General features: G+C 46.4%; 1 protein-coding gene and 1 long non-coding RNA gene across 2 annotated transcripts; one reads left to right on the top strand and one right to left on the bottom strand.

Annotated features, from left to right (window-relative positions):
• Window positions 1-1,359: 1,359 nt before the first annotated feature.
• On the bottom strand, window positions 1,360-12,911 carry LOC309349107. Its single transcript, XR_014159714.1, has 5 exons — window positions 12,562-12,911; window positions 5,792-5,872; window positions 3,993-4,138; window positions 1,877-2,079; window positions 1,360-1,508 (listed from the first exon to the last, which is right to left on the bottom strand). It is a non-coding gene; the product is annotated as an uncharacterized lncRNA (long non-coding RNA).
• On the top strand, window positions 10,322-24,893 carry CCN3 (cellular communication network factor 3). The gene is made up of 5 exons (XM_081874581.1): window positions 10,322-10,441; window positions 10,581-10,806; window positions 16,560-16,811; window positions 20,783-20,991; window positions 22,116-24,893. Exons 1-5 carry the CDS (start codon window positions 10,337-10,339, stop codon window positions 22,395-22,397), a joined length of 1,074 nt encoding a protein of 357 aa, XP_081730707.1. The 5' UTR covers window positions 10,322-10,336; the 3' UTR covers window positions 22,398-24,893.
• The last annotated feature ends 867 nt before the right edge of the window (window positions 24,894-25,760 follow it).

Genomic DNA, 25,760 nt, shown 5'->3' with positions numbered 1-25,760 from the left:
GTTCTCCAGAAGTGGGCAAGCTTTTAAGGAAATAATAAAACGCCAATAAAAATCACAGCAATAATAATAAAACCTTATAACTGGGACAGATTATTAAAAACAGAGGGGCAGCAATAAAGCAGCATCTAATCATAAAAGGCCTGCGTGGAAAGAAAGGTAGTGGCAATGGCAACTCATTTGGAGGCATCAGAAGCTCAGGTCTATCACATGGAATCTGGTCATTGCTTGCATGGCCTGAGATAGTGGAGGCTGCTCCATTAGAGTGAGTGGGGCATTGCCATTACCAATCGGAATGGACACAGGTGAAGGCAATAATGCAGGCTTCCTCAGCCTCGGCACTCCAGAAGTTTTGAGACTACAATTCCCATCATCCCTGACCACTGGTCCTGCTAGCTAGGGATCATGAAAGTTGTAGGCCAAAAACATCTGGAGGGCCGAGGTTGAGGAAGCCTGCAATAATGCTTCTGAATACCAGTTGTTGGAAGCCACAGGAGGGGAGAGCACTTTTGTTCTCAGGTATTGCACCATCGATGCATCCCTCTACGTTCTTAGTTGTTCTGTGATGCCTTCCCAGTGTTATTGCCATCTGGAAAGAGACTCTTGCACCACAGTGCAACAAAACAACAAAGCACCCCAGAATATTTGTGGTAAAGAGGGTTACAGGGTTTCAGCAGGATGTTACGAGGATGCACCAATTGGAAATGAAGCGGTATGGCCATCCTGAAAGTTTTGCGAGGAAACCAGTATTGAAAGTGGGATCACACCCAACTTCCCCAATACAGTGGTACCTCTGGTTACAAACTTAATTCATTCTGGAGGTCTGTTCTTAACCTGAAACTGTTTTTAACCTGAGGTACCACTTTAGCTAACGGGGCCTCCCGCTGCCGCCGCACTATTTCTGTTCTCATCCTGGGGCAAAGTTCTTAACCCAAGGTAGTACTTCCGGGTTAGCGGAGTCTGTAACCTGAAGTGTTTGTACCCGAGGTGTTTGTAACCTGAGGTACCACTGTACCTTCATTAGAACAAATAATCATGAATGTGCAATATATATACAGTGATACCTCTGGTTACGAACTTAATTCATTCTGGAGATCTGTTCTTAACCTGAGGTACCACTTTAGCTAATGGGGCCTCCTGCTTCCACTGCACCACCGCCACCACGCAATTTCTGTTCTCATCCTGAAGCAAAGTTCTTAACTCGAGGTACTATTTCTGGGTTAGCGGAGTCTGTATCCTGAGGCGTCTGTAACCCGAGGTACCACTGTGTGTGTGTGTGTGTGTCTGGAAGGACACCTAAGATGTTCTGTACAAAGGAATAATAATATATGTTATTGCAATCTAATATAGGAAACCAGCAAATTCAGATATCAATTCTTATGTTGCATGAAGCTGTCATTATAACGAATGGTTGGTTTGGTTACTGAGATGACAGCCAGCTCTGGGAGGAGAGGAGCCAAGGGACAGTTGGCTGATAGGCCAGGCTGATGGAGGGTGCTGTGATGTCTCACCTGTCTAATAATAATAATAATAATAATAATAATTTATTATATATACCCCGCCCATCTGGCTGGGCCTACCCAGCCACTCTGGGTGGCTTCCATAGAAACCAAAAATACAGTAAAATATCACACGTTAAAAACTTCCCTGAACAGGGCTGCCTTAAGATGTCTTCTGAATGTCAGGTAGTTGTTTATCGCTTTGACATCTGCTGGAAGGGCGTTCCACAGGGCGGGCGCCACTACCGAGAAGGCCCTCTGCCTGGTTCCCTGTAGCTTTGCTTCTTGCAATGAGGGAACCGCCAGAAGGCCCTCGACGCTGGACCTCAGCGTCCGGGCAGAATGATGGGGGTGGAGACGCTCCTTCAGGTATACTGGACCGAGGCCACACATGCAGCCATTGATGAAGGCTGTTCTAAGAGAAGATGAGGTCAAATTGCAGTTGCCCTCAGCTGGTAAGGGCTTTGCTAACTCACCTCCCACTTCTTATGTAGCCAGGATGGGAAGGGCTAGGAGGAGTCAAGAAGCCACTGATCCCAGCTGTGAGCCAATGGAGCTGGGTTTTGCAGTCATAGTTCTCCCTCTGGAAAGAAGGAGAATTTGTGTGAAATATGTTTGAAAGCACAACAAGGCATCATAGTCTATATGCAACCCATAGCATTAAACATCTGTAGGTAAATTCCACATTAAGTATTCTAAATTCAACTGAAATAGGCATCAAAGTCATACATTTGCACAGAGCTATTTATAAAGAGACCTATTGATCTTGGCATGGCAATAACATTCCAGCGAAACTCCTTTTCTCTTCTTCTTTTTCTAAAGCCAAGACAATTCCACGCTATTTCTTTTCTCTCTTTTTTTGTCCTGAAAAAAAAATAGGTTGGGCCAAAACCATCATTTGGTTGGCCACATAGTTCTGGTTTATGGTCAACAGGGGTAGTAAAAAAAAAACTTTTACAGAAGAGGCAGCCAAGGAGACTTTTTTTCCCTTGTAAATCACAGCATTTATTTTATTATTATTATTGCTGTGAGAGTTTGGGGACTGGAGGCGGGGATGGTCAAGTTCCAAATGCAACTGAACCTGTAAACTACCAATATGAAACAACATTCTTTCTGAATTAGAAGCATCTACTCCCCTCCTCGCTCCCTGCAATTTTCCTCTGAGCACAACTCAACTTCCCTTTCCACTCCTAGCAAATACTAACAACTTGCAAAGATATTTCCAGAATATTGCTCTCACTGTGATTCTACTGAGCTGACTGTACCACAGTACCTGGACTGTACCAGTTCCCTCCATTTAGAACATATGGGGGCTAGCTTGGCTGGAATCCACCGCCTTGCTAGTTTTCTGTGCAATGATTTGAGTTGAATTGTTGTTGTTGTTTAGTCATTTAGTCGTGTCCGACTCTTCGTGACCGCATGGACCAGAGCACGCCAGGCAGTCCTGTCTTCCACTGCCTCCCGCAGTTTGGTCAAACTCATGCTGGTAGCTTCGAGAACACTGTCCAACCATCTCGTCCTCTGTCGTCCCCTTCTCCTTGTGCCCTCCATCTTTCCCAACATCAGAGTCTTTTCCAGGGAGTCTTCTCTTCTCATGAGGTGGTCCAAGTGTTGGAGCCTCAGCTTCACGATCTGTCCTTCTAGTGAACACTCAGGGCTGATTTCCTTAAGAATGGATAGGTTTGATCTTCTTGCAGTCCATGGGACTCTCAAGAGTCTCCTCCAGCACCATAATTCGAAAGCATCAATTCTTCGGCGATCAGCCTTCTTTATGGTTCAGCTCTCACTTCCATACATCACTACTGGGAAAAACATAGCTTTAACTATACGGACCTTTGTTGACAAGGTGATGTCTTTGCTTTTGGGGATGCTGTCTAGCATCCTAAAATGATGCTCACCTTCCAAAAGTTATGATGCTGGAAGATGAGCCCCTGAGTTGACTTATAAGTACGTAAAAAGAACCTGCTGGACCAGGCCAAGTGGTCCACCAGATGTTGCTGGAAAACCATCAAACAAGATCCAAGCACAATGGCTTTGAGCAGTGGCACTGAGTAGCCATGAATAGTCCTCTCCTCCACAAATCCGTCCAATCCTCTTTTAAAGCCATCTAAATTGGCCACAGCCTTCTAGTGGAGTGAATTCTATAGCTTAATAATGTGATGTGTGAAGAAGTGTCTACATTATGTTGGGAAATGACTGGGGGATTCCAATTAATCCTGAACTCCCACATGTGTGGGGAACGGCAAAGAAAAAATGGTTGGCTGCCTGATTTTATTTTTATTTTTAAAGTGTGGACCTTGACTCACTCTTTAGCCAAGACAGCCCCCCAGAGGAGTTTAGAACGAAGATCTATGCAGCGTGTGCAAAGTGCAGAAAATATAGGCTGTTAGGCCTTTAAATGTCTCAGTATTACGTGCTTAAAATGTGCTCCCTCATCTCTACGCCTCTCGGAGTGAATAGACCACAATGTTTAGTAAGTTAAAATGCTTTACTCACAGTAATCACAGGTCTCACTCATGCATTCGTCAATGCTACAGCAGAAGCAACACAGGCAAGGTATTCTTGGTTACAAAATGCAAAAGATATCTTCAACCATGGAGTCTGGGCACAGGAGCTTCTGCCTCATGAAGTCTGCTCAGCTTCTTTAGTTTGAAAGAGAGAGAGAGAGAGGAAGAAATAATACTTTCTCCCTCCTTGAAGAAGAGGGGATGTGACATCACAGAGACTACTCTAGTAATTTAGAACTCTGTGGGTCTTAACCCCTTCACATACTAACTAGCATGAATGCGCACTGTTAGATTTGACTCCATATTCCCCACACTACTAACCATCTCAAGTGGGACCTACAACAAAATTCTGCCACCTTGAATTCTCCTGTCAGGGTTCTAGCCAGGCAGCTATGCCCTTTCCCACCCCCAGTTTCCCATCCTGCTCTACAATAACCAGCCAGCATTTTGTGCCCACTGAGCATGCTCAGTCATCACCCCCAATTTAGCATTTCCCCCCTTAAGTATTGCTTCTCCTTCTGCAAAACTTGGTGCTCCTCCTACCCTTCTGATACGTTCCCCTGGTGCATGGATGGTGCCATTTGAGCGGCCGAAGAACTACGTTTGCTATGTGATGATATAGCTCAATGAAACCTCCATGTTAAGAGGCAGTATACCATATTTTTTGCTCCATAAGACGCACCTTTTTTCTTCCTAAAAAGTAAGGGGAAATGTCCGTGCATCTTATGGAGCGAATGCGTGCTCCCTGGAGCCGAATTGCCCAAGGGCAAAAAGCAGATCATGCTTTCTTTCTTTTTTTTTAGAAAGAGGGAAGTGGGTGTTGAAACAAAGCCGCTGATCGTTTGCTGATCAGGGAGAGAGATAAGGGACGCTAGAGATAAAGGAGGCTACCTGGGAAGGGGGAGGTAAAGACAGCAAACTTGCAAAGGGGGGGGGGAAAGGAAGACTAAAGCAATAAGGAGAGAAAATAGAAGAAAAGGAGGAGCAAAAAACTGCTCCAGCTAAGGAAAAGACACTAAGGCAAACAAGAGGGAAGGGAGTGTTGAAAGGAAGCAGCTGATCGGTGGGATCGGGAGAGAGATAAGGGACGCTAGTGGAGGCTGCCTGGGGTAAAAGCCCATGGATCCTCAGGATTTTTGCATTGGGTCACCCCAAATTCACCATCAGATCACATAGCATGTCCATGGCTACAGCCTGCACACACAAAAAAACAGGCATCCACTGTTTCGTGGGGCCGCAATGGTGCAAAAATGTGGTTACAAAGCATGGATCCACATAGATTCTCAGGATTTTTGCATTGGGCTACCCCAAACTCACTGTCAAATCACATATCATGTCTGTGGCCACAGCATGAACCACAAAAATCATACATCCACTGTTTCATTCAGAATATTTTCCCCCCTTGTTTTCCACCTCTAAAAACTAGGTGCGTCTTATGGCCAGGTGCGTTTTATGTAGTGAAAAATACGGTATCTCTAAATACCTGATACTGGGACAAACAACAAAGGAGGGCTGTTGGCCTTCTTGCTTTGTTTACAAGCTTTCCAAAAGCGTCCGGCTGATGTCTACTGGAAACATAGTCCTAGACTAAATCAGGGATGGAGAACCTATGGCCCTCCAGATGTTAATGGACTCCAGGTCTCATCTGCTGCCGCCAGCATGGCCAAGGGTCAGGATTGGGGAGAGCTGTAGTCCAGCAACATCTGGAGAGCTGCAGGTTCCCCATCCCTGGGATAAATTGATTTATTGTCTGAACCAAGAGAGCTCTTTTAAAATGCTGATTTATACCTGATATTGTGGCATTTTGGAATACGGGTCCACCTTCACCTCTTCCTCTTAGGATATGAGGAGGAGAAAGCTTGAAAAGTGCTGAAATACATATTTAGACCAGCAATAAATTACAGCGTGCAAGACATTTATTTCCTAAGACAGGCTAGAGAGATTTTGCTCTCTAATCCTTTGGCACGGCTTGATTCAGAACTATCACCACTAGCTCAGATGTGTTATGGATGGAGGCAGGTCAAGGAAGCAAATATTCAGTTCTGGATCTAGATTGGGTTTAGGTTGGGTAAGGCAATGCTGTGGCTTGGAATCTGGATTCCCATTGCCAGGAATCTCACGAATGACTGATGCGTGATTTCCACCTCTTCTCAAAGAGGAATCTTTTAAGAAAAGGCTGTTTTTAAAGGGGGGAGGAATACTTCCTGTGATTAGCAGTCCTGGCGCCATTCACTAGTTCTGAGGCTGCTCAACAGAAAATGGGTGTGGAAGAGCTGTTTGGGTTTTTGTTTCTGTGCTGAGAGAAATGGCCTTGCAAAAGTCTTCTTGGGTTTTATTCACCATAGTGCTAGGGCTAGGGTTATGTCAGGAAGAGAATCACCCTCTTGCAAGATGGGATGTTATTCCCCTCTCCACCCCCTAAATCTGTTCTGGGGTTCCCACAACCCACTGGAGCAGATTTTGGGAACTTTATGGGGCATGCAAAAGGTGAGGAGAGTGGTGGAACCTCCCCCCCCCCAGAACACTTATTTCTTGTACTAGTGAAAAAGCTAGTAGAACACGCTATTGGTGGGTGGCCCAATTGTATGTGCATAGGGAGCAGAGAGGCATTTTGCTGAATATTCTTGGTGGGGAGAGGTGAAATTCTACAACTGTCTCCTTCAGAAAATTCTCTTTGAAATCTTGGCTCACGTAACGCTGAACGAAACTCCATTTTTAATTCCTACTGGTAGATGAAGGAAGGCTTGTGTTAAAGGGGAGAACAGTAAGGATTAGGGGCCACCCCCATTGCCTCCAAAGACAATATTAAAATAATCTGAAACAAGATTAAAACAGGACCCAAAATTCATGGAGGGTGAAATTAGGTAAACCTATTCATCGAAGATCAAACTTATCCATTCTGAAGGAAATCAGCCCTGAGTGCTCACTGGAAGGACAGATCCTGAAGCTGAGGCTCCAATACTTTGGCCACCTCATGAGAAGAGAAGACTCCCTGGAAAAGACCCTGATGTTGGGAAAGATGGAGGGCACAAGGAGAAGGGGACGACAGAGGACGAGATGGTTGGATAGTGTTCTCGAAGCTACCAGCACCAAAGTGCGGGAGGCAGTGGAAGACAGAAGTGCCTGGCGTGCTCTGGTCCATGGGGTCACGAAGAGTTGGACATGACTAAACGACTAAACAACAACATTCATCAAATATTCTCCAGGGAAAGACTAGAAGTCTCCAGCACTTCAACAGCATCTCCCAGAAAGGAGATTTGAGAGAGAGAGAGAGAGAGAGAGAGAGAGAGAGAGAGAGAGAAGACAGAAAATCATGTTCTGAGAAATTTCAGGGAGACCTACTGTTTTGTTTTGTGGTTTTGGAACCATTATGAAAGCCCACAAGATATCTTGGACTATTGTAGGAAAGAAGGGGTGTGTGTGTGTGTGTGTGTGTGTGTGTGTGTGTGTGAAATGAATGGATAATTCTAGTTCAGTCGTACTGTCCACAAACTTTTTCTTCTTAATTATTACATGTGAATCCACTTAAGCTCAATATTGAACAAGTGTTTCATTTGTTAGAAGACTTTTATGCTTCCTTTCAGTCGGAGTGGTTTACCAAAAGGCTTAAACAATTACAAAGCAAAAACATGAAACCAAATAAGCTATGAAAAAAAACGCCCCCACACAAAACAGCCAGCAGGATTTAAATTGCAACTTCAAAGCCTGGAGGAAATTGCATGGTGCATTAAATATGATATATATCTAGGAGCATGAAGAGCATAGAGGAATTTGGTCATTGCTAGCTGTGTCCTGGGGCTGGTGGATTGGGGCATCATTTTGCATGTTAACATTTATTTATTAGATTTCTATCCTACTCTTCCCCCCAAAGGATCTCAGGGCAGCAAATAACCAAGTTATAAAACGGGGGGGGGGGGTCTAAAAAACAGTTCCAATACAGTCACAGACTGTGAAAGATCTGCTCTTTGTTTTGTGTGGGGTGATGAAGAGGCCACGTGCATATATTGGTGGAAATAACACACAAACATGCATTATATTGCTTTGTAAAAAAAATGTGTTCATTAGGCAAAACTGCATACAAAGTTATGTATTTGGGGAGAAAGTCTTGTGAAAATGCTGAAGGATTTTCACAAGAACCTTTGAAAGGAGAAAATCCCCAAACCGATGTGGAATTATGGAGAACTGATATTTAGGTTGGAAAAAATAAGAAAGCGAGAGAATCCTTTAACTTGACAGATTTACCCATTCCTTGTTGGGAGAATTTCCTGCTGAAATTTACTCAGAGTCACAAAGTGATTTCATGCTCTTTATTCAGCTCATAGTGGTGAGGAGGAATGAATGAAAGTCCCCTCAAAGTATCTGCTTTATATACATTATTTACACAATGGGCTGCACATGATTGGCAGTTTGGATCCTATTCAACTCAGTACATAACACCCCTCCCCTCTAAGTTCCAGTCCTGCCCGGGAGGTCGCATTCATAGTCCTCAAGGTACGCCGGCGGCCTACATGTGCGTTGCGGCCTGTGGTGTTCCCTGGTCCGGGGTTCAGGTTCTGGCTCGTGTTCCAAGGATGCTGGCTGTGATGGGCCTGTTTGGTCTGGTGCAACCGGCTCGCTCAGTCGTGGTTCTGGTTCCAGTGTCCTTTCGGCCTCGCAGGTCCTCTCTGTATTTACTGATTCTGCCTCTCCTGCTGGCCCCTCCTGCTCTATGGGCCTCACTGCCCCTCTGTTCCCTTGGGACTCCTCTGACCTTTCTTCCTCCTGGTTTTCTCCCGGGAATTGTCGCCGTATCTGGTCGCAGTGGCAGCGCCAGCATTGCCCCCCTTCTGTTAGCACCTCATACGACACGGGGCGAAGGGTGTCCTTGGTGGTTCGCACCATGCGTTCTGCTTGGCCATTGGTGGCAGGGTGGAATGGCGCTGAACGGATGTGGCGGATGGCGTTCTGCGCTGTGAAGGTTTGGAATTCTCCTGACGTAAATGCAGTCCCGTTGTCTGAGACGAGAGTGTCAGGGAGCTCGTGGGTTGCAAACAGCCTGCGTAGTACCTGGATGGCTGCGGATGTAGAAGTGGTACCAGTGCGACTTCCAGCCATTTGGTGTAGGAGTCCACCACTAATGAAGAATGTTTTCCCCTGAAAGGGGCCAGCGAAGTCCACATGCAGGCATGACCATGGTGCTCGGGCGGACTCCCAGGACTGGACTGTGGCCCTTGGGGAATCTGGGCGGGATTCTTGGCAGGCCTGGCAGTGTTTGACCCAGGCCTCTATCTCTCCGTTGATCCCCGGCCACCACACATAATTCCTGGCAAGGGCCTTCATTCTTACTACCCCTGGGTGTGTCTCGTGTAGGGCTGTGAGGACCCTTTTGCGGAGGGGCTGGGGAACAACGACCCTGCTTCTCCATAACAGGCACCCCTTGTGGGCCGACAGTTCATGTTTGTGGGTTGTGTAGCCGGCAAATTCTGGCTCGGGGCTGCTGCTGGGCCATCCCCTCCACACCCAGTCCAGGACCCGGGAGATGACCCTATCTTTCTTGGAATGGTGTGCAACTTCTTGTGCCTGAATGGGGTGGTCAGGAAGCAGCTCCAGGCTCATAACCTCTTGTGCAGGTGCTGGGTCGGGGCCTGTTTCCGGTAGTGGTAGCAAGAAGTGAGGTTACAGGGAACCAGGCAGAGGGCCTTCTCGGTAGTGGCACCCACCCTGTGGAACGCCCTCCCATCAGATGTCAAGGAGTTAAACAACTATCTGACTTTTAGAAGACATCTGAAGGCAGCTCTGTTTAGAGAAGTTTTAAATGTTTGATGTTTGATTGTGTTTTTAATATTCTGTCAGGAGCGGCAACCCAGCTGGAAACCCAGCCAGATGGGCAGGGTATAAATAATAAATTGTTGTTATTCTCTGGTTGCATGTTTTTCCTTTCTCCTCTTGGGCCGACACTGTGTAGACACTTGGCCATTTCATTCACGGAGCAGGAACATCTCCCATCCCCCTGGGTTTCCCAGATCTTCAAACCCAACGTCTTAGCCACAGTGTACTTTCACTTTAGCTCTCAGGAACTACTCCCCCGCCTCGCCTCCCCTTTGGAAAATTAGAGGCGTCGATTCCCTGATCCCAGGTACCACGCGCGTTTCCACCGTTACACGGGAGAGCAGAACCTCTGCTGATCATTTACCGATCCCCTCCCGCCCCTCCCCTCCCCCGAACTTGACACCAAGGCCTGGGATTGGACCCAGGTCGCCCCGGCACCGTCCAATGGCAGGGCGAGGAGCGCCGAGGCGCTGTATATAACCTGCGCCGACGGATGCGCGCGTGTGGCGATGCCCATCCATCGCGATGGGGGATGCGGTGCGCAGCGCGGAGCCGGAGCGCGCGGCGCCGTCGCGGGGAGCCAGGATCGCCTTCCTCCCCTTCCTCTTCCTCCTGCTCCTCCTGTGCAAGGTGAATGCGGCTTGCTTGCTTGCTTGCGCGCAGAAGCGGTGCATTCCCCCTCGCTCGCTCGACGTGCGACCCGCGGGACGACGAAGGGCCTTTGCTGACGGTGCTTGTCTCTCTCTCCTTCCCCGCCCCTCCCTTCCAGGTGCGCGGCCACGAGGAGCCCGAGTGCCGGCTGCCGTGCGATTGCCCCGCCGAGCCGCCCGCTTGCGCCGCCGGCGTGCCGACGGTGCTGGACGGCTGCGCTTGTTGCCCGACGTGCGCTCGGCAGCGCGGGGAGAGCTGCTCGCGGCTGATGCCTTGCGATGAGAGCAGCGCCCTCCACTGTCACCGCGACGCAGGGAGCGAGGCTGGCTTGGGGGTCTGCGTGGGTAAGTGGCAAGTTTTTGGGGTGGGGGACATGTCCTCCTCCCGCCCTTGATCTCTCTCTGTTCTTCCCCCACTGTTGTTGTCGTTTAGTCGTGTCCAACTCTTCGTGACCCCATGGACCAGAGCACGCCAGGCACTTCTGTCTTCCACTGCCTCCTGCAGTTTGGTCAAACTCATGCTGGTAGCTTAGAGAACACTGTCCAGCCATCTCGTCCTCTGTCGTCCCCTTCTCCTTGTGCCCTCCATCTTTCCCAACATCAGGGTCTTTTCCAGGGAGTCTTCTCTTCTCATGAGGTGGCCAAAGTATTGGAGCCTCAGCTTCAGGATCTGTCCTTCCAGTGAGCACTCAGGGCTGATTTCCTTCAGAATGGATAGGTTTGATCCTCTTGCAGTCCATGGGACTCCCAAGAGTCTCCTCCAGCACCATAATTCAAAAGCATCAATTCTTTGGCGATCAGCCTTCTTTACGGTCCAGCTCTCACTTCCATACATCACTACTTAATTTCTAAAATGATGGTGCAGCGGCCTGGGGTTGGACTAGACGACCATGGGGTTTGCTTCCAGCTCTAAAATTCTGATTTTAGGACCATTGGTGCTGTATTCCCTGACTGGCAGTGGCTCTCAGGCAGGGTTCTCTCCCAGATCCTGCCTGGAGATACGAGGGAATGAAACCTGGGCTTTCTGCCTTCCTCTGATGGTAGAAGATCATAGAATTGTCGAAATGGAAGGGACCCCAAGGGTCATCTAGTCCAACCCCCTGCAATGAAGGAATCTCAGCTAAAGCATCCATGGCAGATGGTCATACAACATCTGCTTTTACCATACGATAATCTTTATTGTCATCTATCCCAACTATCCCTTTATTGCCTGCTATCCCAACTATCCCAGCCTGGTTAACCCCCTAAAAACTCTGATACCCCATAATTAAATACAATATACTCCCACGGAGACTACCTTACACTGCGTTTAAAACCAAAATCGCATTTGGATAAAAGCTGTTTCTCAGGAGGCTAGTCCTAGTCTTTATAACCCTGTACCTTCTTCCAAAAGGCAGAAGCTGAAAAGGATCATTTCTGGGGTGCACACTATCCTGCGCTATCTCTGCAGCTTTTTTATGGCACCTGGCAGCATAGATTTGATCCAAGGTGGAAAGAGTGCACCCAGTTATTCTCTCTGCAGTCTTTACAACCATGGACAGCATTGTTTTTTCCCTGGCCGTGCAGCTCACACACAGAGACCATAAGTTAATACACTCTCAACAGTACAATGGTAAAATGCCATCAACAGGTCCTTTGAGAGATTGTTTTTTCGGAGGATTCTCCAAGGAAGGAGAGTCCACAACTTCCCGTGGGAGACTGTCGCCCTGTCTAACATATCTTACCTTCAGAAAGTTCTTCCTGATGTTTAGTTGTAATCTCCTTTCTTGTAAGTTGAAGCCCTCGATTCAAATCCTACCCTCCAGAGCAGGAGAAAAGAAGCTTGCTCCATCTTCCATGTGACAGCCCTTGAGATCTTTGAAGATGGATGGATCTCATATCTCCTCTCAGTAATGAGGGAAAGTGTATTTGTGTAATGAATGGTGTGACCAGGTGCAAAAGGAGACAGGCTTTTAGCGGTGGACAATTTGCAACGTTAACAGCAACACTTGGCATTTGCAGAGTGCCTTGTTTGGGTTAGGGAGACCCAGATTCAAATCCTTGACCCCCTTTAGAAGTTCACCTGGTGAACTTAGGCTGATCGCTTTCTCTTGGACTTACCTGACTTGTAGAGTACTCAGGAGGATGGAATGCATGGGGAGCAGTGGAGGCTGGTCTGAAAGTGGGGTGGGCCTCTGCCCCACCAACCTCAGGCAACCCCCATTTTCCTGCCTCCCTACCAACAACCTGGCTGTCCGCTTCCTCTTTAATCTCAGTGTTGCCCTTGTAGATCTCAGCAAAGAGGAGGCAGCTGGGGACAAAAGTAGAATCAGCTGGTTCTGTCTGACATTTTCTCTGGCGCCACCTACTGTGGGCCTCCTTACCTGCCACCCTACCAGTCATAATGGGCACTGGTGTGGTCATTGGTGCCACTCTGAGCTGCTTGGAGGAGCTGCAGAATACATGTAATCTATCTATCATCTATCTATCTATCTATCTATCCATGCAGCAGCCGTCCTTATGGTCAGATAGGGGGCTGGAGCTGAGCGTGGTTTGTATACAACTACTTGGGAGGCTGGTTCAAGAACCTATATCTTTCTTCTTCTTAAAGTAGAACAACTTCCTGCTAAGGCTTCCTTTCCCCATTCTGCCACACAGGGATGGCATGATGAGTTTTGTTAATACCACTTAAAAGCGTCCACAGCTGAGCTTTGTATGATATGCCTTAACTGAGCAGGATCTAGTCAGATGTGGACATCCCAGTGCATAATCTAGATTCCTTCCCAGCTCCAAATACTTGATGACTTCACAACTCTGGAATGTATCTTGTGTTTGTAACATGTATTTGCTGCATGTTTTGAGGAATGTTGACCCAGTTTCCAATCTGGAGATGAAGAATTTCATGCAAAAACGCTTCAATCTGCAACTGGAACTTTACAAACATGTGAGTCTAGTTAGCAGCCTTAATTTCATGCTGGGTGGAAAGGAAGACAAATTGTACAAAGCTTGACGTTCGCTGGGGATGGAGGCAGAAGCAATGTCACAACAGAGGGTGTAAAGGATAAGGAGATCCTGGGGGAAAACAAGAAACTGAAAGGAATAAAAAGGAGCAATGGGGAGGGTATTCTGCATAACCACAGATGAAATAATACAGATATTTGAAGGCATTGGCCTGGGTCACAGATAACACTAAACTGTGGCTTGTTTAACAAACCACAAGTAAACCATGAGATGTCCCACAGATGATCAGACATGCCCCCCCCCCCAAAAAAAGTTGGGCTTGCTTTCCAAGTGTTCATGCCTTTGTAGCTTGATGAGCATCTGGAATGGGGAGGCCAAACAAACCAAGGTTTCTAAGTCAATAATAACAAACCATGGCTTCAGGACATGGTTTACTTGCAGTAAGCAAGCCATATCCTGACAAACGTTCACAAATAATGCTAACTCATAATATAATGAACCCTGTTTTAGAGGTGTGAACCGGGCCATATTTTAGGGATTTTATTTCATATTTTTTTAAAAAAGCTGATTGCATACTTAAAATCTGTACTGAACTCAAATTAGGAGGGAAATGCAGATTTCTTGATTTTGCAGAGCTGCTTCTGAGTTGGATTGGTTTTCTTATCTCAAATGCTTTGGTAAAGAAAGTGTTATACTACTTAGTAAAGGTAAAGGGACCCCTGACCATTAGGTCCAGTCGTGGCCGACTCTGGGGTTGCGGCGCTCATGTCGCTTTATTGGCTGAGGGAGCCAGTGTACAGCTTCTGGGTCATGTGGCCAGCATGACTAAGCCGCTTCTGGCGAACCAGAGCAGTGCATGGAAACACCGTTTACCTTCCCGCTGGAGCGGTACCTATTTATCTACTTGCACTTTGACGTGCTTTCGAACTGCTAGGTTGGCAGGAGCAGGGACTGAGCAACGGGAGCTCAACCTGTCGCAGGGATTCGAACCGCCGACCTTCTGATCGGCAAGTCCTAGGCTCTATGGTTTAACCCACAGCGCCACCCGCGTCCCTACATACTACTTAGTGCAGGACATTTAATGGAAGGAACAATATAAGAAAACGACCTGGCTTGAAACCATCTCTGGAACCATTTGGTTACATGACCAGCCTAATTTTGGGAACACTTTGGTTGTGTTTGTTACCAAAGACAGAGAACATGCTCATAGGCGATGGTTTGCTCTCATGTTTTCATGTTTGCAAGAGATGATGCAGAATTTAGAAAAGAAGTCAATCTCTTAGCTGTCTTGCTATCTAAACATGAGAAGGGAATTGCATTCCTTCCAGCTTGCATGCGTTGCCCCACCCTGAGGCAACAGGTACTGCCTGGCAGAAGACTTCCTGGATAGGAATATTTGCCCTAAGGTTGCACAGAGGAGAGAAGGGAAGAATGCTATTCCATCAGCTCTGCTGGGGGAGCAGACGTCTTTAGAGATTTTGTTCAGTGATTGCCTCGCAGTAGCCATTTCGTTGGGATTCAGAAGTGGAACAGAAAGGAAGCAGGGCCACTACTGGAGAGCCAGTGTGGTGTAGGGGTTAAGAGCGGTGGACTCGCAATCTGGTGAACTGGGTTCAATTCCCCACTCCTCCACATGCAGCTGCTGGGTGACCTTGGGCCAGTCACACTTCTCTGAAGTCTTTCAGCCCCACTCACCTCACAGAGTGTTTGTTGTGGGGGAGGAAGGGAAAGGAGAATGTTAGCCGCTTTGAGACTCCTTCGGGTAGTGATAAAGCGGGATATCAAATCCAAACTCTTCGTCTTCTTTCCCTGAACAGTTTCCAACTTTGTCATGAGAATATTTTTCTAATTTTAAGGTTGGGTGTCTGAGTTTGCTTTTTTTCCTTCTCCCTCCTCATTCGCTTTTCCTTTTGATCGCAAGTCCCTGAGGGCAGGGGCTGCTTTTTTAAAAAAATAAAATAAAAATCATCTGCAAGCCCTTGTAGCTAAAAAGAGGGGTGGAAATATTTTATATGTAAATAAATAGTACCCATAAGCCTGGCAGCTGGAGCTCCAGAGAGTAGCTTTGACACCACACTTGTTTCAGAATCCCTTTGCTGCCCCCACCCCATCTGAGAGAGGTTTTGTATCAAATTCTAGGGGTCCTTCGACTTTTCTCTCTCTCATACCTCTAGAAAATTGCTGGAGGTCTTGGCAGACCACTTAATGATTTTTCTGCCTGTTGTAGCAATTGCAGTGCTCAGTGTTAGATGTGATATTATTTTTTTATCTCATTTTAATTGCTTTTTTATTATGTGCTATATTTTCTTGCATTACCATAATGAAAATGAAAATTAAAATCAATATGAATATTTAATACAACAGATGCACGCACCATCTCCCGTCTTCAGCCACAAAGTACGTAAATGAAGCTTCATGGACCACAATTTGGGGAACCCCGAGTTTATTCTATTCTGTGCTGCTTGCGGGGTTTCCCAAACTTGGGTCTCCAGCTGTTTTTGGACTACAATCCCATCATCCCTAGGTATCAGGACCAGTGGTCAGGGATGATGGGAATTGTAGTCCAAAAACAGCTAGATACCCCATTTGGGAGATTCTGAAGATAAAAAGTGGCGTATAAATCTTTAAAATAAAAAATATACACTGCAGCCCCTATTAAGATCTCAAAGAGCAAACTTTAAGTGTCCTGTATGAAAATGCTTTGAAACTTTCAAGAATGCAAATAAGGATTTATTCATTTGAGCTATATCCCACCTTTCTTCCAAGGAACTCAAGGTGGCATACATGGTTTTCCTAGTCTCCATTTTAGACTAACCCTGCCTTATAGGTTTGCTGTAAAAATAAGACAGCAACTTGCCCAAGGTCACCCAAACTGCTTCACATCTGAGTGGGGATTTGAACCCTGGTCTCTCAGGTCTTAGTCCGGAATTCTAACCACAACACCACAGTGCACCCACAGCTGGAGAAGACCTAGGTCTGCCATAGTTGACCTGCAAGCCTTCCAAACAAACACTTTTCTGACTCTCTGTGTCACAGGGTTTCCTTGCATAGCTATATGCATGTTGTCTTCATGACAATAGGGCAGAAACAGGAGCTTAAAATGCTCTGGTGTCTGTGCTAGGTCTTCACAACTCAAATGTTTCCCTTCTTTGCTTCAGACCTCGAAGGAGACAACTGCGTGTTCGATGGGATTATCTACCGGAGTGGTGAGACGTTCCAGCCGAGCTGCAAATACCACTGTACTTGCCAAGATGGGCAGATTGGCTGCATACCCCTCTGCAGCCTCGACTTGCTGCTTCCTGGGCCCGACTGCCCCTTCCCAAGGAAAATTGAGGTCCCCAAGGAGTGCTGTGAGCAGTGGTCGTGCGACCCCAAAGCAGATGTGGACGTCGGAGGATTTGCAATGGCAGGTAAGCCACCTGGGAGTTCAAAAGCTAGTTCTTCTGGGTTCTTTTGCAATGGCCTAACTTAGCAGAAGGGATGTGGGTGGCGCTGTGGTCTAAACCACTGAGACTCTTGGGCTTGCCAATCAGAAGGTCGGTGGTTCGAATCCCCATGACGGGATGAGCTCCCATTGCTCTGTCCCAGCTCCTGCCAACCTAGTAGTTTGAAAGCACGCCCAAAAGTGCAAGTAGATAAATAGGTACCACTCTGGAGGGAAGGTAGACGGCGCGTGCTCCTCTGGTTTCGATGTTCCATTGCACCAGAAGCAGCTTAGTCATGCTGGCCACATAACTAGGAAAAATTGCAGACAAACGCCAGCTCCCTCAGCCTGTAAAATGAGATGAGCGCTGCAACCCCAGAGTCATCTGCGACTGGATTTTACCATCAGGAATCCTTTACCTTTACCTTTTTAACTTAACAGAAGATGTTGTCTTTGAAATGTTTCTTTCCTAGTTTCCCAAAATCAACTCAAAGGGCAACTGATGAACCAGGATGTCACATCAATCTTAAATATACTAACCCCGCATTCCAAACCCACCCATGAAGTAGAAAACCAATTAAAAGATGAAAAACACAATACTGCAATAACAATGATAATGGTAATAATAAATTTCTTGTATCCTGCCCATCTGACTGGGTTGTTCCCGCCAGCATCGGGAGAAAGGGTATCAGAACAAACCAGAAAAATAATCTGTTGGAGGAAGTTTTGAAACAGCTGCATCTTTACCATCTGCCTAAAACAGTACATTGTTGGGGCCCAGTGCCTGGCAAGGCATCCCACATCAATTGGGCCACACTTATGTTTGCTATTACAGTGCTCCCCACCTGGGAGAAATTCCAGCCTTATCCCCTCCTGGTGTTCTGCTTAATAATAATTTTATAATAATAATTTTATTATTTGTACCCCGCCCAGCTGCCTGGGTTTCCCCAGTTACTCTGGGTGGCTTGCAGAATATATATATAAAAATAATAAAGCATCAGACATTAAAAGCTTCCCGATACAGGGCTGCCTTCGGATGTCTTCTAAAAGTCAGATAGTTGTTTATTTCCTTGACATCTGATAGGAGGACGTTCCACAGGGCAGGCGCCACTACCAAGAAGGCCCTCTGCCTGGTTCCCTGTAACTTCACTTCTTGCAGTGAGGGAACCAGCAGATGGCCTTTGGAGGAGGACCTCAGTGTCCAGGCTGAATGATGGGGGTGGAGATGCTCCTTCAGGCATACAGGGCCACGGCTGTTTAGGGCTTTCAAGGTCAGCACCAACACTGAATTGTGCTCAGAAACGCACTGGGAGCCAGTGAAGATCCTTTAGGACCAGTGTTATATGGTGTTACATGGAGGAGTCAATTTAGGTGAGCATTCGGTTTTCCCCATCTGTAATTCGAAGTGGCACTGTCAATTCTACCACTTCACTCTGCTGCTTATGCAGATAACATCCTCTGTTCTCTTGCCCCATGGAGTAAGGTACCCTATAACTTAGTAAACATCCTTCTGTGTTTTTAGAAGTCGGTCTGGGAGGCTATGGTGTTTTTGGACACCGTGCTACATACAGGAGAATGAGGAAACTTACTTTTATATTAGTTTCAGTGGAGCGAAAAAGCTTTACACAAAACTTTCTCAGACTCCGTAAGAAGGCCATAAGTCCAAAATGTGCCTTTTTTAAAGCCTTATGGCATCATAGCCTTCTCAAGGTCACTTCTCACGGTTGTCGCATCCAGTTGGCTTCCTATCTCTTGATTCTCCTGCCCATAAAACCTTAGTAATGTTTACATTTTTTACAGCTTAAAGAGCATGCCATGATGTCAATGGGACAGTGTAATAAACCCTCTGGAAGTCCTTTCTCATCATTGGGCAAGAGTTTGCCTATATAAGCGTGCGTGGGTTTTAAAAATTGGCAAGTAATCATTTTATTTAGTGGAATTACTTTATGGCCCTAGACATAAAGAAATCAAGTTCTATTACGTTTGGACAAGTCATAAACAAGCATAGCTGAAATCCTATGATGGAAGTTTACTCAGCAGATATGGCTGGCTAAGCTGAAAGGTGAGCGTCTTTCATAGTTGCCCTGACAAAAACAGATGCAGAAGGTGGAGATATCTGTTTATTTTATTCCTACCTTTTCCTCCAAGGAGCTGAAATGCATGGGCCTTTTCTCCCCACCTCCGACACACACTCTCCCCTTGCACCAACCCATAGCTGTCAACTTTTCCCTTTTCTTCCGAGGAATCCTATTCGGAATAAGAGAATTTCCCTTAAAAAAGGGAAACGTTGACAGCTGTGCACCAACCTTGTGATGCGGGTTAAGCTGAGAGGTGTACCTCCACTCCTCCATGGTGGACCTACATTTTGGGGGCCTTGAAGCCTGAGCTGTTATGGGGTCCACCTTCACAACCAGCAATGATCTGGGTTAACCACTGTTATCACCTTCAATGAGGTTGTTTCACGACAGATCATCTGCCACAATTTTTCCGGGAGTTTATGTTTTCGGTGTCCACACAAGTACTTCCCTAAACTCCTTGTTATTCTTCTTGATCTCTGTTTAAAAGGCAGGGGAATGACATTAGTCAACCTACTGCAACACTTTACACAGTCTGTGCTACTGACTCAAACTCCGGGATTGTTGAAATATACACAACAAGAAGTTTTTTTTTTTTAAAATAATTTTTATTGATTTTACAACATAAACAAAAAACAAATAAACATAACACGACTTCCCCAAACCTCCCCTTCCCTGCATCCAAATTTTAAAAATTTTTAGCAATTCTTCATCCCATTTTTATATTTAATTCTCTTTAAAAAAATTCTATTTTATAAATTTCAATTTATAGCTGTAATTCTTTGTATCCAATCCCTTGACATCTTAACATTCCGAAATTTTACAACAATTTTTAAGATAGATTTTAAATTTTTTCCAGTCCTCCTCCACTGTCTCTTTCTTCTGGTCACGAATTCTGCCGGTCATCTCTGCCAATCCCATAAATTCAGTCACCTTGGTCTGCCATTCTTCCAGAGTAGGTAATTCTTTAGTCTTCCAATACTTCGCCAAAAGGATTCTTGCTGCTGTTGTTGCATACATAAAAAAGGTCCTATCTTTCTTTGGTACCAATTGGCCGACCATGCCCAGGAGAAAAGCCTCCGGTTTCTTTACAAATGTCCACTTAAGGATTTTCTTAATTTCATTATAGATCATTTCCCAGTAGGCCTTAATCTTTGGGCAGGTCCACCAAAGGTGATAAAAAGTTCCTTCACATTCATTGCACTTCCAACAATTGTTATTGGGCAAATGATATATCTTTGCAAGCTTGACTGGAGTCATGTACCACCTATAGATCATTTTCATTATGTTCTCTTTCAGGGCACTGCATGCCGTAAATTTAATACCTGTGGTCCATAACTGCTCCCAGTCAGCAAACATAATATCATGACCAATATCCTGTGCCCACTTAATCATAGCTGATTTAACCGTTTCATCCTGTGTATTCCATTTTAGCAGCAGATTATACATTCTAGACAAATTCTTGGGAAATATACACAACAAGAAGTTAATCAGTTTAAGTCACGTGACTCAAATTGGGTCTACTAGACCCATTTTTTTTTAAAAAAGCAACATGGACCAGAGTTGCATCTCGGGCCGCTCCAGATTAGGGGCCTTGAAGCATAAACTTCATTAGTTTCATAGTAAATCACGCGGGGCCCATTGTGTAAATAATGTATATAAAGCAGACATTTCGGGGGAAATTCCATTCCTCACTACTATGAGCTGAATAAAGAGCATGAAATCCACACTCGACTCCGAGTATATTTCACCACTATTAATGTAAATAATTAATAATATTCAATTTATTTCCTGCCCTTCACCATGGAGAAGGAAGCCAATTCCCTGAAGCCTGACAGTAACCCAGGTTTGTTTGTTTTTTTAACCACCACCTGCCCTGTAGCGTACAGACAAGAAGCCACCCTTGGGATCGACGCATCCGATTCAAGTTCCAACTGCATTGAGCAGACGACAGAGTGGAGTGCGTGCTCCACGAGCTGCGGAATGGGCTTCTCCACTCGGGTCACCAACAAGAACGCAGCGTGCGAGATGGTGAAACAGACCAGGCTCTGTGAGGTGCGGCCTTGCGAAAGTGCTCGCCTGCCAGATAAGGTATGGATCAAACTTTCGCTGCGTACAGCCAGCCCTCTGCATGGTTCTTTTACACTAGCTACTTCTCCCAGAAGCCAAGCACCGTAAAACACTGGCTTTGGAGGGAGAAAGGTGGACATGCTTTCTTGAACACCCTTAGTGATGTTGTTGTTGTTGTTGTTGTTGTTGTTTTATTTATTAAATTTATATGCCGCCCGAGATTCAAGCTTCATTTCTGCTTCAAGCTGCACCGTTGTATTCTTACTAATTTCAGTCTAGAAAGCAGGAGCACAACACTCCCATCTGCTGCCTTTCTCAAAAATGAGGTCTCTCCTCCCAAGGTGTTGCTAGTGGCAGATCTGTTCAAAATCGATTTTGCTTGCCTCTTCTCCCCTCACAGCCAATCAAGCAGGGGCATTTAGTGAAATAAGTGCATTACTTTTTGCTTCTAATGCTCATTGCATGCCTAGAGCAATAATAATAATAATAATAATAATAATAATAATAATAATAATATTTATACCCTGCCCATCTGGCTGGATTTCCCCAGCCACTCTGGGCGGCTCCCAACAGAATACTTAAAACACAATAAAACATCAAACATTAAAAACTTCCCTAAACAGGACTGCCTTCAGATGTCTTCTAAAAGTCAGATACAGTGGTACCTCGAGTTACATACGCTTCAGGTTACAGACACTGCTAACCCAGAAATATTGCTTCAGGTTAAGAACTTTGCTTCAGGATGAGAACAGAAATTGTGCTCCGGCAGCACGGCAGCAGCAGGAGGTCCCATTAGCTAAAGTGGTGCTTCAGGTTAAGAACAGTTTCAGGTTAAGTATGGACCTCCGGAACAAATTAAGTACTTAACCTGAGGTACCACTGTAGTTGTTTATTTCCTTGACATCTGATGGGAGGGCATTCCACAGGGTGGGTGCCACTACCAAGAAGGCCATCTGCCTGGTTCCCTGTAACCTTGCAGTGAGGGAACTGCCAGAAGGCCCTCAGAGGTGGACCTCAGTGTCCGGGGTGAACGATGGGGGTGGAGACGCTGCTTCACTCCCTCAAAGCTTCTTTCAGACATGGCGGTGCTAGGTCACTATTAACTTTTGCATGTCTGTTGTGTAATCTCTTCTTCTCCCTATTAGAAGGGGAAGAGGTGCGTCCGCACCAATAAGTCTCCAACACCTGTCCACTTGAAGTACAACAACTGCACCAGCATCCACCTGTATAAACCCCGTTATTGTGGCATCTGCAGTGACGGACGCTGTTGCACCCCCCGGGCCACGAAAACCATCCACGTGGATTTCCGCTGCCCTGAAGGCAACATCATCAGGCACCCTGTGATGTCCATCACGAACTGTGTTTGCCATGGCAACTGTCCTCAGGATAACAACACTTTCTATAGAAAGCTCCGCCGAGCTGGCTGATTGAAAACACAAAACTTATGACTATTTCCAAAAAGGGGTGAATATTTAATATGTAAAAAGCTCCTTAAAAGCGAAGCGTGGAAATCGGCAGCGAACAATATTACCCTGCTGGGTGTCTCTTTTTACTTTTTGGGAAAGAAAAAGTACTTTAAAGATGCAATGTGATTTCCATCTGGTTCTGTAAATGACCCAGTTCAGTTCCTGTGGAGTTCCTTGAAATCTTTCTTCAAGCACTGCCACCCCATTGTAATATTAGTCCCGGGGGGGAGAAATGTAACAGCTCAACATGGGTTTCTTTTATTAGTATAAGGGTTTCTTAGAAGCTCTGCAAGCACTAAAACTTCTTGTTCCTCAGCTTCATGTATTTGCTTGCCTGTGGTCATGTTTCCACGTTCTTCTTGCTGAACAAACTGTTTGCAAAATTCATGGGCCAAGATGCTTGGATGAGCACTGGCCTTATTGTCGCCCCGGTATCTGCAGCCAGGAGTTGAGCACAGCGTGTTTCTTGCAGAGTGATGGGCCAAGGATCTTAATGCTGATACAAAACACAAGTTGGGCACTTGAGTCCTTCGGCAGCCAGTTTTTAAGGAGGAACGTATTTTTTTTTGCAGCAGACGAAAACATGCTCTCCCATTTTTATTTCCTCTTCCTTGCAAAGCACTTGTCGCTTGAAGCAGCTCATCCATTTTCTGCTCCAGCTGTAGCCGATGCACACACAAACTTTCTCTCTCCCTCTTCCCAGCAGTGGCGGAGGAACCGTCTTCGGCACCTGGGGTGAGGCAGCCCACGTGCGCATGTGCGGCATCCTGTACAGAGTGTGCATGGCGGCCGTATGGGCTGTCGCTTGCACAGTGTCTATACGGGCTGCTGCTTGCACGGCCACCGTACGGAGTGTGCATGTGCAGCAGCCCATATGTACTGTGCATGTGTGGCATCCCATATGTACTGCGCATGTGCGGCGATTGTACGGGATGCCACACATATGCACTCCGTACAGGCTGCCTCTTGCATGGCATCTGTACAGGCTGTCGCACAAGTGACATCCCGTACGGACTGCACATGTGCGGCAGCTTGTATGGAGTACGCATGCACAGCAGCCTGTATGGACAGTGAGCGAGCGGCGCCTATATGAACTGCACGTGCCATCGGCCGCTCTACAGCTGGGGGGAGGCAGAGGCCATCTTGTCACCCCCTGAGTGGCACCCAGGGTGGCCCGCCCCCTCCGCCCCCCACTTTGTACGTCCCTGCCTCCCAGTCTGCTACCACCTCACCTTTTTCTGCTGGTGTATGACGTTGACAAGGGGGCACCCCTGCCCTGAAGCAGCTGGTAATATGGCCAGGAGTGGGAGTCAGTAGTGGGAGATTCTGTACCATGGATGTCAGGGCCAGCCCACACATGAGGTCAGGTGAGGCGACTGCTTCAGGCAGCAGGGTTCACAGAGGAAATCCCAATGCCAATCTCTGCCCCCTCCCCTCATTCCTGATGTAGATCTTCACTCACCCCTTCTTCCCTAGTGAAGAGCAGGGTGCCATTTTGGGGGGGTTGCCTCCAGTGCCAAAATGTCATAGGCAGGCCCTGACTGCTGTTATGCCACTTCACGGTTAGGCTAGCACTGGGTACTTGTATTCAAAGGAAGATTAGTGTCTCTTTTTCTTTCTTCTGTTGGCCTCGGCATATGAACTGGTTCCTGCGGGGGTTTCAGAGTGTCCTGACAAAAGAAAAAGCTTCTAATACTTAAAAAAGTAGGTTGCAACAGGACAGAAGTTGTAACTGAAATGTGTGCTGCACTAGTTAGCTTGCTGAAATCGACTTGTGTGGAGGTAAAGGTGATGTTAGGAGCTAATTCACATGAGCATTCAAAGGTTGCTCTGCTTATGAAGCACATACACTGTGGAGCCCCAGTACAGAATATTTCAATGGGCCTCTGGGTGGCAAATGCCCCATTTTTGTACAGTTCTCCACTTTAAGTTTAGACTGGACTGTTTGCGTCCTGCTCTGAAGGATGTGGACTGACCCACTTGCTAGGTGGGAAAGCAAACCTTATAAATCTCCTGGTCCACCTTTCATAAAAAAGGTAGTTCCACGTTTTATAGAAACAGCAATGCAAACAGAAGTGTACGCCATACAATCTAAGTCTTCTGTAAATGTTCAAACAATACTGAAGCTATAAACTTATGAATAGGAGAGTGCTGTGAAGCATCCATAAGTCTGCCTGCTGTTATTCAGCTCGAAAGATGCTCAGTGGTTGAAGTGCAGTCTTTTATATCGGGGTGTAGAAGCTGGGCTGGCTTTGCACTCCCTACTAAACCATCACAGACCCCATTACTTGCTTGGGCTCAAGTGAGGAGGGGCAAATTTTTAAGGGGGGGAATGTTTTAACACAGCTGATGGAACTGAAGTTGCTGGTGAGCTGTTTTGCAACGAGATTAGGAGAAGGAGTGTGTTTTTAAATATATATATTAATGTCATTTTCAATAAATAGAACAATAAATTTACAGCGCCGGTGTCATTCTTTACAACAGCGGAAGAAAGGAAAGAAAAAGGGGGCCCTCCATTGTGGCTGGGATGTCAGGGGATGGTAGAACCTCACAGCAGTTGAGTCACTTTTGTTAACAAATTGAATAAAAGGATACCAAATCACCTTAACGTTTGATTCCACCCCCACCCCCCCCCCATGCCTTTCTCCTCTCCTGGGTCAACTTTCCCCCCAAAGCTAGCTGCCAAAGATTGCTGTATTTTGTTTATCTGCAAGTCTGTGAAACAGAGGCTGCACGAGGATCCCAAATTACAGGTAGAAAGTGGGATTACACACATACCCTGAGGACGTCAGATTTAGGGCCATCCCTGGTGTGTGTTTCAATTATACGCGGGTGGCGCTGTGGTCTAAACCACTGAGTCTTTTGGGCTTGCCAATTGGAAGGTCAGCGGTTCGAATCTGCACAACAGAGTGATCTCCTGTTGCTCTGTCCCAGCTCCTGCCAACCTAGCAGTTTGAAAGCACGCCAGTGTGAGTAGATAAATAGGTACCACTGCAGCAGGAAGGTAAACAGTATTTTAATGCACTCTGGTTTCTGTCACGGTGTTCTGTTGCACCAGAAGTGGTTTAGCCATGCGGGCTACATGACCCAGAAAGCTGTCTGTGGGCAAACGCCGGCTCCCTTGACCTGAAAGCGAGATGAGCGTCGCAATTCCATAGTCGCCTTTGACTGGCCTTAACTGTCCAGGGCTCCTTTACCTTTACACTCATACCCTCCAACAAGTCACAGTGGAAAACCAGGACACACATCTTCTAGGATGCACTGCTGCATGAGTCATGTGACCCGTGAAAGATTGTACCCTGAATGTCTTTTGGGGCCGCAGAA

This window comes from Podarcis erhardii (assembly GCF_964252035.2).
Source record: "Podarcis erhardii genome assembly, chromosome: 8".
NCBI classification, from domain to species: domain Eukaryota; kingdom Metazoa; phylum Chordata; class Lepidosauria; order Squamata; family Lacertidae; genus Podarcis; species Podarcis erhardii.
Note: the sequence above shows the minus strand (reverse complement) of the source record. Positions and strands in the feature narration are given on the sequence as shown.